Raw genomic sequence first — 14,381 nt, 5'->3', positions numbered from 1 at the left:
GGTATAAGATGTCTTTCCCTCTGTAGCCAATTTTCAGCTAATTTAATTTACCTCTTTTTCTATTGCCTTACAAGGCTGAGTGATATAATTCTTTTGAACAAGGAAAACAGTTGCACAGCACGAATAAACACTGCTTAGCTTCCCAAGGAGGTAATAGTGTGCAATAGCAGCTCTAACCTATCTTTTTCTCTCTTATTTTCCTCCTGTCTGGTGTCTATTTTTATTCAGCCATTTTATTGGAGAAGCAGAATGAGAAAAGAACATTGCTATTCTTGGAAACCTTCCATCATGTTGCAAGAGCAGAAGAAGGCCTGGATGAGAAACACACAGAGCCTTCCTCAGAAGACTCCTTTACAGCAACTGCCAACCATATCATCACAGCAGTGTTGGGAGTGTGATACTGGAGTGTCATTTACTTCACGCTGGGACCTACCCTGGATCAGGAGGAAATGAACAGGCACATTCTAATAAATATTATATAAAAGAAATCTTTGTCACAGCTGATTTTCAACAGGAATTCCATCTCACCCAATGGGAAACGCTTCCTACCATGCATCAGTAAAGGTAAGGCAAGGTAGATGAGACCTCTTTGATCCATGGTTGTAAGTTCGTGTGCCACTCCTATGGGATCCAATGGAGCAGTGTTTTTGGCTCCTGCTCAGCAGGAGGACCCTGCCCCATCTCCTTCAGCTTGGGCTGAGGCACTGGGGACAAACACAACAGCAAAGCACAACACAGGAGAATGATTCATCGGAGGAAGTTCAAAAACCTGTGATTCATACCCTGAGTGCCAATGATGTTTTGCACTAACCTCAGTTTACTGAGGTTGCATTTCCATTATCAAGTGATTTACAAAGCATCCGCATGTGCACTTGGGTACAGTTCAGCCTCTTTGAAGGCAGGAGCCCGACCGCCCCATGTTTGCTGCCTGAGACCCTTAATTAGGGCACAGCTAGGAAGCATTCACAGTAATTAACGACCCATTGTGGTGAATATTCTCTGAGCTCTCTCAGGTGTTGAAAAGCTCAGGACAGGGCGCTGGTAGCAAAGTGAATGGATGTAAACATGAATGATGGTTTGATAAGAAACAGGCACTGCCCCCACTGAGGATAAAAACAGAAACTCCCAAAAGCATCTGTTCTCTATACACCTCTAGATTTCAATGTTGCTGGGCCACAGGCCTCTGAAGAACTGGCCTTTAATGTCTGCCAGAAGGGTTTTCAGTTCTCACAGACTTCAAACAAAGGTGATTTTCCGTTGACCACATGGATGTGTTTTCAGTTCTCAGCAGTTCGGTTCCTTTCAGCGAAGAGGAGATAACTAAATATTAAAAAGGGGATGGGATATTTTGTTCTTTTCTGCTAAAGACGCTCACTTGAAAACTCTACCAAGAAGTCATTAGAACTGCTGGTTTTGTGGTTCACTTGTTTTCAGCCTCTCTGTCCTTTTAAGCAAAGCTCTTTGCTGCAGAGGATGCAGCAGGTGCATTGTATTAAGAACCAATGCTATTTGGCCTCTCAACCAGGGCTTGTAAGAATGGGTGCAGCACTGGTGAGGAGGTATGAAAACAGTGATCTCAGCTCTGAAAAAGAAGCATAATCAGGCAGGTAGCATGGTAACCCTATAGAGAGATGTTGTTGGATGTAAAGGGTAACAGAGCATTGTACTGAAGTTATGTGCATCACCACCAGCTTGACAGGGAGGTGAGGTGGTTATTTACTGCCTAAGAGCTAATTTTTTTTTCCATGTTTTCCCCTCATCTTTCATTGATCTATTTTTCTTTTGTGGTTATCAGCACTCTAACATCTGCTTTTTTTACTTACGTGTAGGTTTAGCATGAGTGTCCTGCCCTTGTAGAAGGAGCTGACCATGCACATCTCTGTGCAGCCATGAAAACCTGCAAGCTCACAGTGTTCTTCTCATGGCACTGAAGATGATGAGACATTCTTAAAACTACAACACCATTATCCTCTTGTAAGTCATTTTCCTTGCTGAGTTAAATACCTGCTCGGCTATAAGCAAGAGATGCTTAAGGTCTTTTCAAGCATAGTAGATGCTGCCAGTCACAGCAGTTAAGAAGAACTGGATTAAATAGAAAAGTCCTACCTCTGGTTTGAGACTCTTAAATGCCAAAGTCAGAGGAACCTGGATAATTGCACTCAATAAATAACTTTCCCTGCTTTTCCTGTTCTGATGTCTTTCACAAGGCATCTCTAGTTGTTGAGCTCTATTGAAGGGAAGTTGCTAGGTTAGATGGACCCTTGGATCCTGTTTGGCCATTTCAGGGGTTCCTGAAAGGCAGGTTCTGTCTGACCAACCCAATCTACCAGGTAACAGTAATAGGACAACAGGGAATGACCTTAGTTCCATCAGTGGAGGTTCAGGTTGATATTAGGGAAACCTTCTTAGAATGGTGATGCATTGCCACGGGAAGGTGGTGGAGTCACCATTCCTAGGGGTATTCAAGAAGCATGGAGGTGTGTTCATGTAAAACACGAATTGCATGTTTTAGAGGGGATGTGTTGGTAGTAGGACTTGATGATCTTAGAGGTCTTTCCCAACCTTTATCATTCTGTGATCTCTCTGAACGCAGAGCACTGGAGATCACAGTACTGGGATGCTACGGAGGAGAACAAAAGGTTGCTCTGTGCAACAGGAAGGCAGCGCTCCAGGCAATGTACTGCACCGAACTAGAGCTGCACTGAGTACAAAATGAAACAAAATTTGCATAGCTCTCTTTTTTCACGGAAAGCCAGTAGCAGGGAGGGGGCACTGATCTTAGTAACCATTCACCTTCTGACATCAGAAACCTCCGATGCAACACACAAGGCTGCTGTCGCGAAATCCCTGATCACGAACATGAAGCTCCTTCCCCTCCTCACAGCTGCGACCTGCTTCACGCCCCCAGCTCCCTCGTTCTTTGTACCACAAGTGATGAAGTTTTTTTTCCAGATCACATGAGCCAGGATGAAGGGGAAAATCCTGCCAGGAACGGAGATGGGCTGCAACCTGAACCTGATCAAGGGGAGATACAGACCAAGTACCCTGAGAGCTATATAAGGTGCTTGGCACAAGAGCAAACACCTTTTCAGATGAAAGACTCCCATGAATCAGCCATGCATGTGAATGAAGACACCGTTTCAAGGAGGCTTGGAGCCACTAACAAAACTTTTCTGTATTTCATCATTGCTACCCTTGTTGCGTTGCTCGTCTTTGCATTAGCCACCATCATGGTCTTAGTTATCCGGAGGACGGTAAGCAATTCTCACTTCACTCGTTGTCTTTTTCTTCTTATTTATTGATTTATTTATATATATTTTTTAAATATGACTTTCTACTCTAATCCAAAAACTGTCCCATGGCTGGAAGGTCAGTCTCTGCCCCTTGTTGTGAACACACACAGGACCTGGGGTGGAGAGAAAGACAGAACAAGAGGGAGATTAAAAGAGTTTAACAACAAAAGAAATCCTTCCCCCATGGGTTAATTTCTAGCATGTGGTGTCTCCTCTGAGAATGGAAGTGGGAAGCTCATCATGCAAGAGCCAATCCACCTTCTGTCTGACTGGTTCATAGGAGAAGTGGATCAGAGGTACATCAGTGCCCTCAGTGTGTGATATCTGGTTTGTGTGTTGCCTTTGTTTATGGGTCTTCCCTGGAGACAGGAAAGAACTTTATCGGAGTAAAATACCACATTAGAAATTTTATAGCCTTTACACACAAAAAAAATCTGAGTGCTGGAGGATCTCCACAAAGATTCAAGGAACGAAAGCACCAACATGGGGCTGCTGGAGGGAACTGGCCATGGAAAACAAAATACAATCTCTCAGCTCAATATTTTCTCTTACTAAATTGATCTTGTGCGATTTGTGTGTCTGTGTATGCACATTACCAAGAAATTAAGCCATTAAAGCTTGACTGATGCTTCTTGAAGTTGTACCAGTGAGGAGTCGTTTACCTGAAATCAGTGCTCTTCTAAAAGGGAAGCAGTTTGTGCACAGTTAGAATGAGACATGGGAGGTTTCAGGTGATAAATATTGGGATATTAAGGGAGAACTTTAGAATAACAGCTTGGATAATTACAGAATTGCCAGAGCTTTCCTATATAATTAGGCTTACGTTTGTGCTTATTATGAAAGTAAGCATTAAATTACCTCTCCATCAGGATAAATGCAGTTAGACCAGTTGCCAGAGGAACAATATTACTGAAAGAGTTGAGATTTTCATTTAAAAGAGTAATGGCAAGACTGCAGCTGCTTTGGAAACAGCTTGGCTGAACGAGAAGGCAGGAAGCTGAGGGGTGAGAGAAATGTGAGAAACAGAGCTGCAGTTTTACAGTGCAAAGGGAACTGGGCAGCAAAAACAGCTCACTTCTTGTTCTTGGGGAACCAAGAGATCCTCAGTCCAGAAGCAGCAGTCATAGAATCATTAAGGCTGGGAAAGACCTTTAAGATCATCTGGTCTTTTCTCCATCCACCTCCATCTTGAACTGATGGACCAGGAAGAATACAGGCATGGTGACCCATGGCTTGGCTATCACTGCATTAAGTGGAGGCATCTGGTGGCATGCAGACCACACAGCCCCCTAGCCCCATTGCAGGGACATAGAAGGTGTCTGCTCATCTTTCTTCACCTCTCTGATGAATTTAGGCTTGCCTAATTCAGGGTGCAGGAGGGTGAATTGAGAAGGGGAAAATCAAGCTGTGTAGGAGTAAGGCTCTTCCCTCACTGGGGAGCAGTGTCAGACCTGGGAAGCAGCCTTTTTTTGGAACAACCTTCAGAGCTGCAATCAATTCAGTTCTCAGCTTTCATACGCAGCTGGCATCGGGCCATTCACTGATCTACATCTCTCAGAACTGACTTTTGTTTTTCTCTCAGATAAGAACAGTTGCTGCAGAGAAGACCTTAGCTTGCATTTTCCTTCTTAATGCTGTTAAGAGGGCCCCAAAGCCTACACACTTCTGCCTGCTGCATCCCACTGCTCTTGTGTGTGTGTGTATATATATATATACACACACACACACACATCTGTGTAGATCTCTCTATATACGCAGAGAGAATATAGATATAATTTTGTCTCTAGGGTGAAAATCATTGAAAGAATAAGGATGAATGTAATTGTAGGGCATGCAATCGTAATGAGCTCTTACACTGTACTGTAAGCTATGCTGTACTGGACACCCAGTCCATGGGGTGCAGCTCTGTGAACGGATTTGGGGTGGGATCTGGGACAGCCCGTCACTGCTCTGCATTTCATCGTGGTCCTATTTTCAGCCTCCCAGCCATGCACTCCTTACCACGGGCTGTCCCATCAGAGCCTGCTGGCCCCCTCTGCTGGACAGCCCCGACGAGAAGGAGAAACTGTCTCAGCTTGGGAAAATTACTTGTAAATAATTAAGGGAAGGAAGACAGAAAAGACTTCCCTTTGCACTTGGTTGTTATTTTCTCTAATCAAGTAAGCTCAGATTCTTCTGTCGCCAAGTGAAGAATGAAATCCTTCATTGCCAACACCCAGACAGGGTGAATTTATTGCACTGAATTGTTCCCGAGCTGGGGTTGTAGAATGTAACCTCCTGAAGCTCCAAGTGCACGTCTTTACATCCCACGTTCCACCATTACAGCAATATGCTGTCAGAAAACAGCAATGCTAAGTGGTATTTCAAAGACAACTCTCAAGCTTTATTTGAATGCCTCATCAATTGCCACTAACACAAACTGCATCAGTATCTGCTGTTTTCAGCCACGGGGGGAACTTCCCAGGTGAGGGCAATATACGTCAATTCATTTTTCTCCTGTTGCCCTGGCTACAAAGCAAGCTGTGAGCCTCCAGCCCCTCCTCCATCTGAGGAAGGGCTGTTGGTTCAATGCCTTGTGACAGCAAAGTCTCCGTCACCATACTGAGCACCTGGCAGTGGATTTGCTGCCTGTTATCATTCTGCAAACTCTAGCTGAGATGTGGCACTGAGGGACGTGGTCAGTGGGAGTGGTGGGATGGGCTGACGGTTGGACTTGATGATCCTAGAGGTCTTTTCCATCCTTAATGATTCTAATGTGGCCGAGCACAGAGAACTTGCAGGAGGGCTGTGCTCCTCAGCAGTCCCTGCCCTGTGATGCTCCAGCGATGTGATGGAAACTTGTAGAACCAATAGTAGAGCAGTGATCTGCTCGAAAACAGAAGTGCTCTGCTCCCAGAATAACCACCCCCTTATCCCACATCTCTTTCAGGCAGCTGATCCTGCCACAGAGGGCAGCACAGAACGGATCCGCAAAGGTAAGACACATAACCTGACAGGCTGTGCAATTCATTCCATCTGTAATGCGAATATTGCCCCAGGATCATAAGCAAGGCGACTGTGCACACTGCACATAAAGGCATTTCTTGGTGAAAAGCCAGTGGGGAAAAAAAGGAAGGGAAGAAGAAAACAAGATTTTGAATGACTCAGTACCTCAGGAAAGCAGGGCATGGCTGAGGAAGGCACAACCATTCCTGAATCTGCCCTCAGGTGTCTTTGCTGGCTCTTGCACATGTGGGTGTGATGGCCCCATCTGTGCAAGGACATGCTTTAAAACAATGGGAGATCTTCTTGAGCTCGTCTGGTCTGTTTCTCACAGAGTTACGTATTTCTTACCCATTTGTGGGGAAAAGGAAAGAGGGAAAGGGAAGATCTAATAGCGGGAAGTGCAGAAATGCAGCAAGAGGCAAGGAGCAGGAATTTAAACAGGCAGAGCATGGACACAGGGAGCCCAAAATAGGAGGAAGCTTTCTAACCAGACAGCAGAGGCAGTGTACCCAGATTCTGCTTTCCCTCAGTATAAATCAGAGCAGCTCTATTTGTTTCATTGCCATTTCCTTCTTGGTTCCACAGCCCTTGGCACTCAGCATTCTGAGTTCTTGCTGAGATGATTCCTGGTTGGTGCTAGAGGAAAGGAGGCAGCATCACCTCCCACTCTACAGATGGGAAAGCTGAAGCACAGGAAACTGAAATTCAAGGCCTAGAAAGCCCTTGTCACGTAACCATCTTTTTCTCCACCTCCATTTTCGCACACAGGTGACATAATGCCCAATTTAGGCAATGCAAATTCAAACTGGGAGAAGTTTTGAATCCAGGGCTCTTGTGCACACAAAGCTGTCCCTGCGCATCACACTGCCTTCCTTTCAGAGAACTTCTCAGCATCCTCGCCATCATCTGTTGTGTATTAAAAGTCCAGGAGAACTGGAGGGGTTTTCTTTTCCTATTAGGGTGCCCACGAAGTGCTGCTCTCATGGCAGTGTCCCACCACCAGCTGGAAAGAGGTGGTGGCCAAGGGCTGGCAAAGGAGGGACAGGGGCCATCTATTAGCTTAATGTGTTAATGTGAAGCAAAGCTCAAGTGATACTGGCAGGAAGGAGAATTCTCACTAGTCCAGAAAAGCATCTCAGTATGTAACTACATACATTTCCAGATCTCACAGCCTGTGCCAGCTGCTCCTTCTCCCCATCAAGGCAGCAGGAGTCTGTTCTCTCCAGGAATTTACAAGGTGTTGTTTCATTAGGCAGAAACCGTTTTGCCTTTGGGTCAGTATCAATGACAGGCTCCCCGTCGCTCCGAATTCTGCTGCCGAATCTGAGATTAGCATAAAGACAAAGGAGGGGATGACAAAGAAATGCCGCAGGGCAGGAAGGGCTGCTGGAAGCTGTCTGTAATGGGTGCAGGTGCTCTTATCAGCCTATCGGGTTCTGTTTCACAGCTCTGGCGGGGTAATGGAGCGTTAAAGTGTGAGCAAATTACAATGGTCTTTTATTTTTCTCTTAAAATGCATAAAGCAGAGCTAATTGATTAATAGATCCCAGCGGGTAATTTACAGCAGGGAGCTCTGCCAAGCAGTGTTTGCTGACTCCTAAGCAGGAGCTGCGAGGCACCATCCAGCAGCTGCAGAGCAACAAATTGGGACTCCACGCTGCAGGACAGGGACTGTGCTGAGCCCGGAGTTGTTGTGGATTTGTTTGCTGTTATCTCTGCGCCTTGAGCAGCCCCAGTGTTGACAAATGTAATTTGGTTCACAACAGGACTTGAAGCCCTGTGCTGAAAAGTGGCCAAGGTTGAGTACAGCCTTGCTCCAAGCTCTGTCTGTACTGGTGGGCAAGGTGAGGGTGTCTGCTTGTGCAAAGCATCTCAGAGATGCTCGTGGGGATTCGGGATCATCCAGTGTGCTGATGGTGGCAGCAGCTGAGATTCAGCAGGCAGATTGAAGGGGGACTGAAAGCAGACAAGGGGGAATGGTTTTAAACTGAGACAGGAGAGGTTTAGGTTGGATCTTAGGATTGAGTTTTTCACCCAGAGGGTGGTGATGCACTGGAACAGGTTGCCCAAGGAGGCTGTGGATGCCCCATCCCTGCAGGCATTCAAGGCCAGGCTGGATGTGGCTCTGGGCAGCCTGGTCTGGTGGTTGGCGACCCTGCACATAGCAGGGGGTTGGAACTAGATGAGCATTGGGGTCCTTTTCAACCCAGGCCATTCTATGACTCTATGACTGCATTGCCACACAAAAGGACAGCACTCCAGACAACCAGGCACAGCCTCTTTCCAAATTAATTCTGTAATCCCCAAAACACTCTGACTGCATTAAGATTTCCAATGAGATCAAGCTCTATTCTTAGCTATACACCGGTGGGCACTAAGGCAGACTTACAGAAGGTCTGTGTTCCTGACTCAGCTGTCAGCCCTCGATGGATGGGTTTGCAGCAATCTGCAAGCAGTAGCTGAGATGCAGCGTCAGCTAATTAAGTCTCGGTGCGAAGAAACGATAGCAACTTCCTGCAGACCTGCTGGTGGAGTGCCTGAGCAACAGGGGAAAGGAATCGAAGCTGTCACAAAGTAAATGTTTGTGACATGTTCTTTCTGTGGAAATATTTCTCTTCGGAAACTCATCTACGTTTCATAGATATGGAATCACATATGAATACAGGCTGGAAGGAAATTATTGGTAGATCAATTTTATAGAGGAAAATACAAGACAAAGAGAAATGTGGAATCATAGAGTCATTAAGGTTGGAAAAGACCTCTCAGATCACCAAGTCCAACCCCAGCCCATCCACCACCATGCCCACTGACCATGTGTCATTTCACCATGGTCCTGGACTGACTTTCAACTTCTAAAAATACACCTTTCTAGCCTGGAATTGTCCAGTGCAAACCACTTTTCAAGCTGCCCAGGTCCTTCTGGATGGCATCCCTTCCTTCTGTTATACCAACTGTACCACTCAGCTTGCTGTCATCAGCAAACTCATTGATGCTGAAGAGCAGTGGTCCCCAGATGGAACCCTGGGGGACACCTGGGCACAGAGACATTGATCACAACACTCTGGCTATGACCATCCAGCCAACTCTTTATCCACTGAACAGACCAGCCTTCAAATCCATACCTCTCCAATTTAGAGGTAAGAATGTGATGTGGGACCATATCAAAGGTCTTGTAGAAATCCAGCTAGATGACATCAGTTCATCTTCCTTTGTCTAGTGATGCCATCACTCTGTCATAGAAGGCCAACAGATTGGTTGGGCACTAGACGAATATGTATATATACATATATGAAGAGCTCATGAAATTATGCTTCTTCAACACAAGGCTCTTCCCATTTTGCACTGTGGGTGGAAATCTGTGGAGGTGTCAATGGAGCTGCAGCACTATCAAGCCCCAATGACATGGTGGGGAAGAGCTGTGTTATGGGCACACTAGCCTTTCCCTGTGGGCTGCTCACTCTGGATGCTCAGCCTATGGTAAAAGGCATCAGGAAAGCAAACGTGAATTATCTCCCAATAGTTTCTTTAGGATAAAAAAGCCTAGATAGCTTCCTTTAAGGCTCCATCTTTATCAGCAGGTTTTCTTCAAGCAGTCTGATGGTGGACATGCAATCAGTGGGGCTCATTGGTGCTTAGACCCCGCTGAGGCTTTGCTTTTCCTCCTTCTGACTGCATTTATAAGCTGATATAATCCTATTGGCTTCAGCGGGATCACTTCTGATTTACACTGCTACCAATGCAGAGCCAATTAGGCGATGTGATTGAACACATCCATCGATCAGTCCTGCAGCTCTGGCAATTTCAGTCTCTGCTGGCTTGTGCTGAAGTGATTTGGATAAAAGGAGTAACTTGAGAAATAAAACCAGAAAATGGTTATAAGCTGCCTGAGCGGAGCAAGGACAGGAAATGTCTCTCTACCTTTTCTTTCCATAACTTGCCTTCTCAGAAACACAGCTGATGTCACCAAATAAACACTTTGAACACACACACACACACACATAGCAAACTTGCTGACATCCATGAACGTAAGTGCAGCTTTGAAAGTGTGAAGTGCAGCCACATCGGTGACGGCTGTTCTGAAGGGATGCTGTGAAAACCCTGCAGCGGCTCAGGGCTGGAGGGGTTCCATGCAGCACTGGCTGTGTGTGTGCAAGCACAGTGCTCTTCTCACCTGGCAGAAGCTGCAAGGCTGCAGCTTGCATGGTCTGCTTGAGGGATTCACTGCTTTACAGAGTAAAGCCCCCACATGGCACCCTGTTTCTATATAAATATTGTCTTTTTATGAAGGATATCAGTAATGCAAGTGGGCTCCAGGCCCTGGCTGTACATTTCCAGGGGCTCTTGCTACCATTGCTGCTCTTGCTGCTTGAAATAAGGACCAGAAGGGCTTTTTTGCTATCCTGCTCCATATCTCTGCGCACTGACACACTATATTGATATGACTGTCATCAGGGACATCAGTTTTGGTTTTTCTCTGGGGATTTCCAGCAGAGCTAAGGGAGTTTGAGGCACGACTTACTCATTGTTGGAGGGCAGGGAGCACCTGCTCCCCTAAAACTGCTTCAGCCAATGGGAGCAGAGGAAAGTTACTGTTCTTTCAAGACGTGCACAGACTGCTTTTCCAACAGAAAGAGTGCAAAGGGTGCACTGTTCCAAATCACCAACCAGTGGGACTTTGTGAGACCTGCTTCTCCCTGAGTTCTCTATCCTCCTGACCAAACGCCTCCTAAAATCAGGCCAACATTCCCAGTCCCCCATCTGAACTGCTACGACACACAGCAGATAGCCAAGGTCAGGCTGGACGGGGCTGTGAGCACTGATGGAGCTGTGGGTGTCCGTGTGCATTGCAGGGAGTAGAAACAGACGGCCTTTAAGGCTTCCTTCCGACTCCAACGATTCTGACACCGTGTGGCTGGAAGAGAAGTGCAATGGGGAAGGAAGGGTCAGGGATGCAGAGCGATGCACGGCGTGGCCGTGGGAGGGAGCCGTCACCGCACGGCAGCCGCTCTCAGGCGCTGTGCGGTGGGGCAGCCCCGATACCTCCTTCCCCCCCCCCTCCGGTACCGCCCCTGCACCCCCCCCATCCTCCCCCCGGTACCGTCCCGCATCTCCTGCCGTGATGGTGGGCGTCTCTTGGGGGCAGCGGTCAGATCCAAAGGTCGAAGCGGAGTCCCGCTGGAACCCGCATTGTAACGGAGGGGGCGGAGTACCCTGAGAGCCATTTTGAGATGCAAGTTTTACTGAACCGAGAGCATTACGGTGCTGTGACATCAGCGTGCAGGTCAGGTATTACCAGCCAAGCAGAAGGAAACAGCTCTCAGACCTATGTGGGCTGCTGCTTGTTGCTTTGGATCTTCCATTGTGCAGTTGTGAGGAATCATAGAATGGCTTAGATTAGACCTTTGAAGATCATCCGGGTCCAAACCCAAGAGGATGGGTGTAAAGTGACATTCCCAGGCCATTCAGTGTCCAGGAGAATAAAACAGTCTCTCATCACCAGTCTAGGTGGTAATAAACACAGCTCTGGTGACAGCACAGAGCATCATTCCCTGCATCAGAGCTGAGTTTGGTTGCTCAGCTCATCCATCATCCCAGGGAGCTCGGATCAGTGGGCACAGCACAAGCAAGCTCTCAGGGAGCACAAGGAAGAGCTCCTAAAGGATTCCATCCCATCCCGTACTGCCCTCCCATACCCTCCTATCCCCTTCCCTCCCCTCCCACCCCATCTGATCTTATCCCATACAGTCCCATCCCACCCTATCCCTTGGTGTTTACCCAGACTGATGGTACTGAGTGTGGTACCAGACTCTGACTGCTTTACAGCACAAAGAAATCAGGAGTGCTCACCTATGTTGTTTCCCTTCAGGGAATACCTCGGAAGACTATTTAAGAATCCTACAGAATATCCCAGCCAAGGGAGCTGCTGCATACATGAGAGGTCAGTGGGAGCTCTACCCAATCACATAAACATTTTCTTTAACTTCAAATGAGACAGTGAATAATTAGATACCTTTCCCACACAAACATGCAAATACGTGTCCCCATTATTCCCCCCCTAAATGCTACAGAACCCATTTCTCACTGCACCTCCCTGTCTCGGGTTTCTTAAGGGGCTGCACAACCCTTGGGACCTTTCAGCATCCCAATCCACCCATGAGTGCTCAGTCACCCACTGGATGGCTGAGATTTACCATTGGGAGAACTGCAGAGCATGCATCTCCATTTACTATGCTGCACATCCATAAAACTGAATTTAGGCCACCAGAGTCCATTGTCTCACTTTACAATATCCTTGCTTTTCTTTCTAGTGTCACATTCAGTAAACAGCTCGAAGCTGAGCTTGGCTGAGAAGGGTATATGTGACAACATCCAGTGCAAGAGCGACGAGCTGGTGATCCGTGAGCAGGGCCTCTACCTGATCTACTGCCACCTGAACTTCCACTTTGCCAACTGTTCCCACAGCCCCACAGACCTCAAGATAGAGCTCCTCGTCAATGATGAAGTCAACAGGCAGACGTTATCCACGTGGTGTGCATCAGACTCGTGCCAAGAAAAGAATTTTAAGACCTTGTTCCAGCTCCATTTGACATACTTGAACGTGGAGGACCGGATATCAGTAACACTCAGCCATCCTAAATTCCTGAACGAAGTTCACCTTCCCAATGATAACGTGCTCGTGGTTTTGAGGTACAGCGATGAGATGTGAGGAGCTCTCTGACTCCCCACCGCCGCACAGACTTTCTCTGTCTTCCTCTGATGACAGCAGCCTGCTTTTACTAGGATACACCTTGTTTTATGTTTCCTATCTTACCTCATCACTAGGGTAAATGAGGAACTTTGTGTCCCAGAATGAAATCTTACAACACTGCAATATTCCACACCTGGCAGACATTGGGTTGCTCTGGTTTGGCCATGGTAGGGTTGTTGTTGGACAGCAAATCCAGCAGCCCAGATGTGGCAGCAGATCTTCCAAGCAATGCAGTGCAAACACAGCCAGAAATGCAACCAGATTATGGGAAGAGCACACATTATCAAGACTTCTTGGCTAAGGCACTGCTGGCTGAGTGCCTGTGCTCAGGAGATGGGGAAATCCTTTTGATCTGAATTTTATGGAATAGCATTTTGACACGGTCGTTCCAAAAAATCCTAACAACCAACGCTTGTAATTAAGGCTTTCTTTTCAACTGGAGCATGCAGCCACCAACTCTGGAGCGAGTTTATGGATAGATCATACTGAGGAAAGAGGAAATTGCTGACTCCCGGGCTGGTAGCTCAAACTCTGGGACAGGGTGTAGGAGACTGGGGACTCACCAAACGTTTCTGTGCTGAATTCTGCTACAAACTTTATGCAGTTTAGTTCCAAGTGTTTTCCTTTTCACTATTTATCCAGTCTTCTCTATTTAATATTAAACTCTTTGGGGCAGAGCCTTTGTAGACGCACCGTGTTCAGCCTCTGTTCTCACCTGGAACTTCTAGACCTTTCCATAATTAATATTAAAAAAATGATCTTTTTGTGCCTCATGACAAAGAAGTTGGTTATGATGCTTTTTCCCCAAATCATGCCCTGCTCTTTGGCAGTTCCCAGAGTGACACAACAGCACAGTGCTGTGTAAACACATCCCAACATCTGTACTGTTGGAAAATCCAAGATTTAGATCTGAGGTTCCAACTTTCCCAAGGATGATTTCACAGCTGGCCTTCAGTTACAAGCTGTGGCATTCGGACAGTCCAGATTTCATTTGATCTTCTTTGAGTTATGAGGTAATGAATGATGCAAGCAACCTCGGGCCCTCGTACCCTGTGAGTTTCAGTAACACGGGCTTTTACTTAAAATCTGATTCTTACCACGTGAGAATGTATGAAAAAGTTGCCAAGGATTCGGGCTTTCCTCTTCTCCTTTCGTCACCGGGGTTCTACCGTGGCCTGTTGTTGTTGGCATCCAGCTTTTTCCCTTGGGTACTGTTTATTCTTCCTTCCACATGACTAAGACTGGGTGAACTGTTCACACCAAAACTTTTAGTCATGGATTTAGCTTACAAATCAGTTTCTGGCTTCTAAAACCCCGGAAGTCTTTTATTGTTTGAGCTTATCTGATGATTAGTT

General features: G+C 46.7%; 1 protein-coding gene across 1 annotated transcript; it reads left to right on the top strand.

The window, feature by feature from the left end:
* The first annotated feature begins 1,116 nt into the window (after positions 1–1,116).
* Positions 1,117–13,140, top strand: TNFSF8 (TNF superfamily member 8). Its single transcript, XM_072352884.1, has 7 exons — positions 1,117–1,246; positions 1,830–1,974; positions 2,594–2,677; positions 2,953–3,254; positions 6,223–6,268; positions 12,145–12,216; positions 12,587–13,140. The coding sequence occupies exons 4-7, from the start codon at positions 2,958–2,960 to the stop codon at positions 12,982–12,984; spliced, it is 813 nt and encodes a 270-aa protein (XP_072208985.1). The 5' UTR covers positions 1,117–1,246; positions 1,830–1,974; positions 2,594–2,677; positions 2,953–2,957; the 3' UTR covers positions 12,985–13,140.
* The last annotated feature ends 1,241 nt before the right edge of the window (positions 13,141–14,381 follow it).

This window comes from Excalfactoria chinensis, chromosome 18 (assembly GCF_039878825.1).
Source record: "Excalfactoria chinensis isolate bCotChi1 chromosome 18, bCotChi1.hap2, whole genome shotgun sequence".
Classification (NCBI taxonomy): domain Eukaryota; kingdom Metazoa; phylum Chordata; class Aves; order Galliformes; family Phasianidae; genus Excalfactoria; species Excalfactoria chinensis.
The sequence above is the reverse complement of the archived record's forward strand: the minus strand, read 5'-3'. Positions and strand labels throughout refer to the sequence as shown.

Bases quoted from the DNA above. Each gene is read 5' to 3' on its own strand.
- TNFSF8 (XM_072352884.1), top strand. From the start codon at position 2,958: ATGAGCCAGGATGAAGGGGAAAATCCTGCCAGGAACGGAGATGGGCTG. The intron at 3,255-6,222 runs GTAAGCAATTCT...CATCTCTTTCAG, and splicing joins TCTTAGTTATCCGGAGGACG to GCAGCTGATCCTGCCACAGA. The intron at 6,269-12,144 runs GTAAGACACATA...GTTTCCCTTCAG, and splicing joins CACAGAACGGATCCGCAAAG to GGAATACCTCGGAAGACTAT.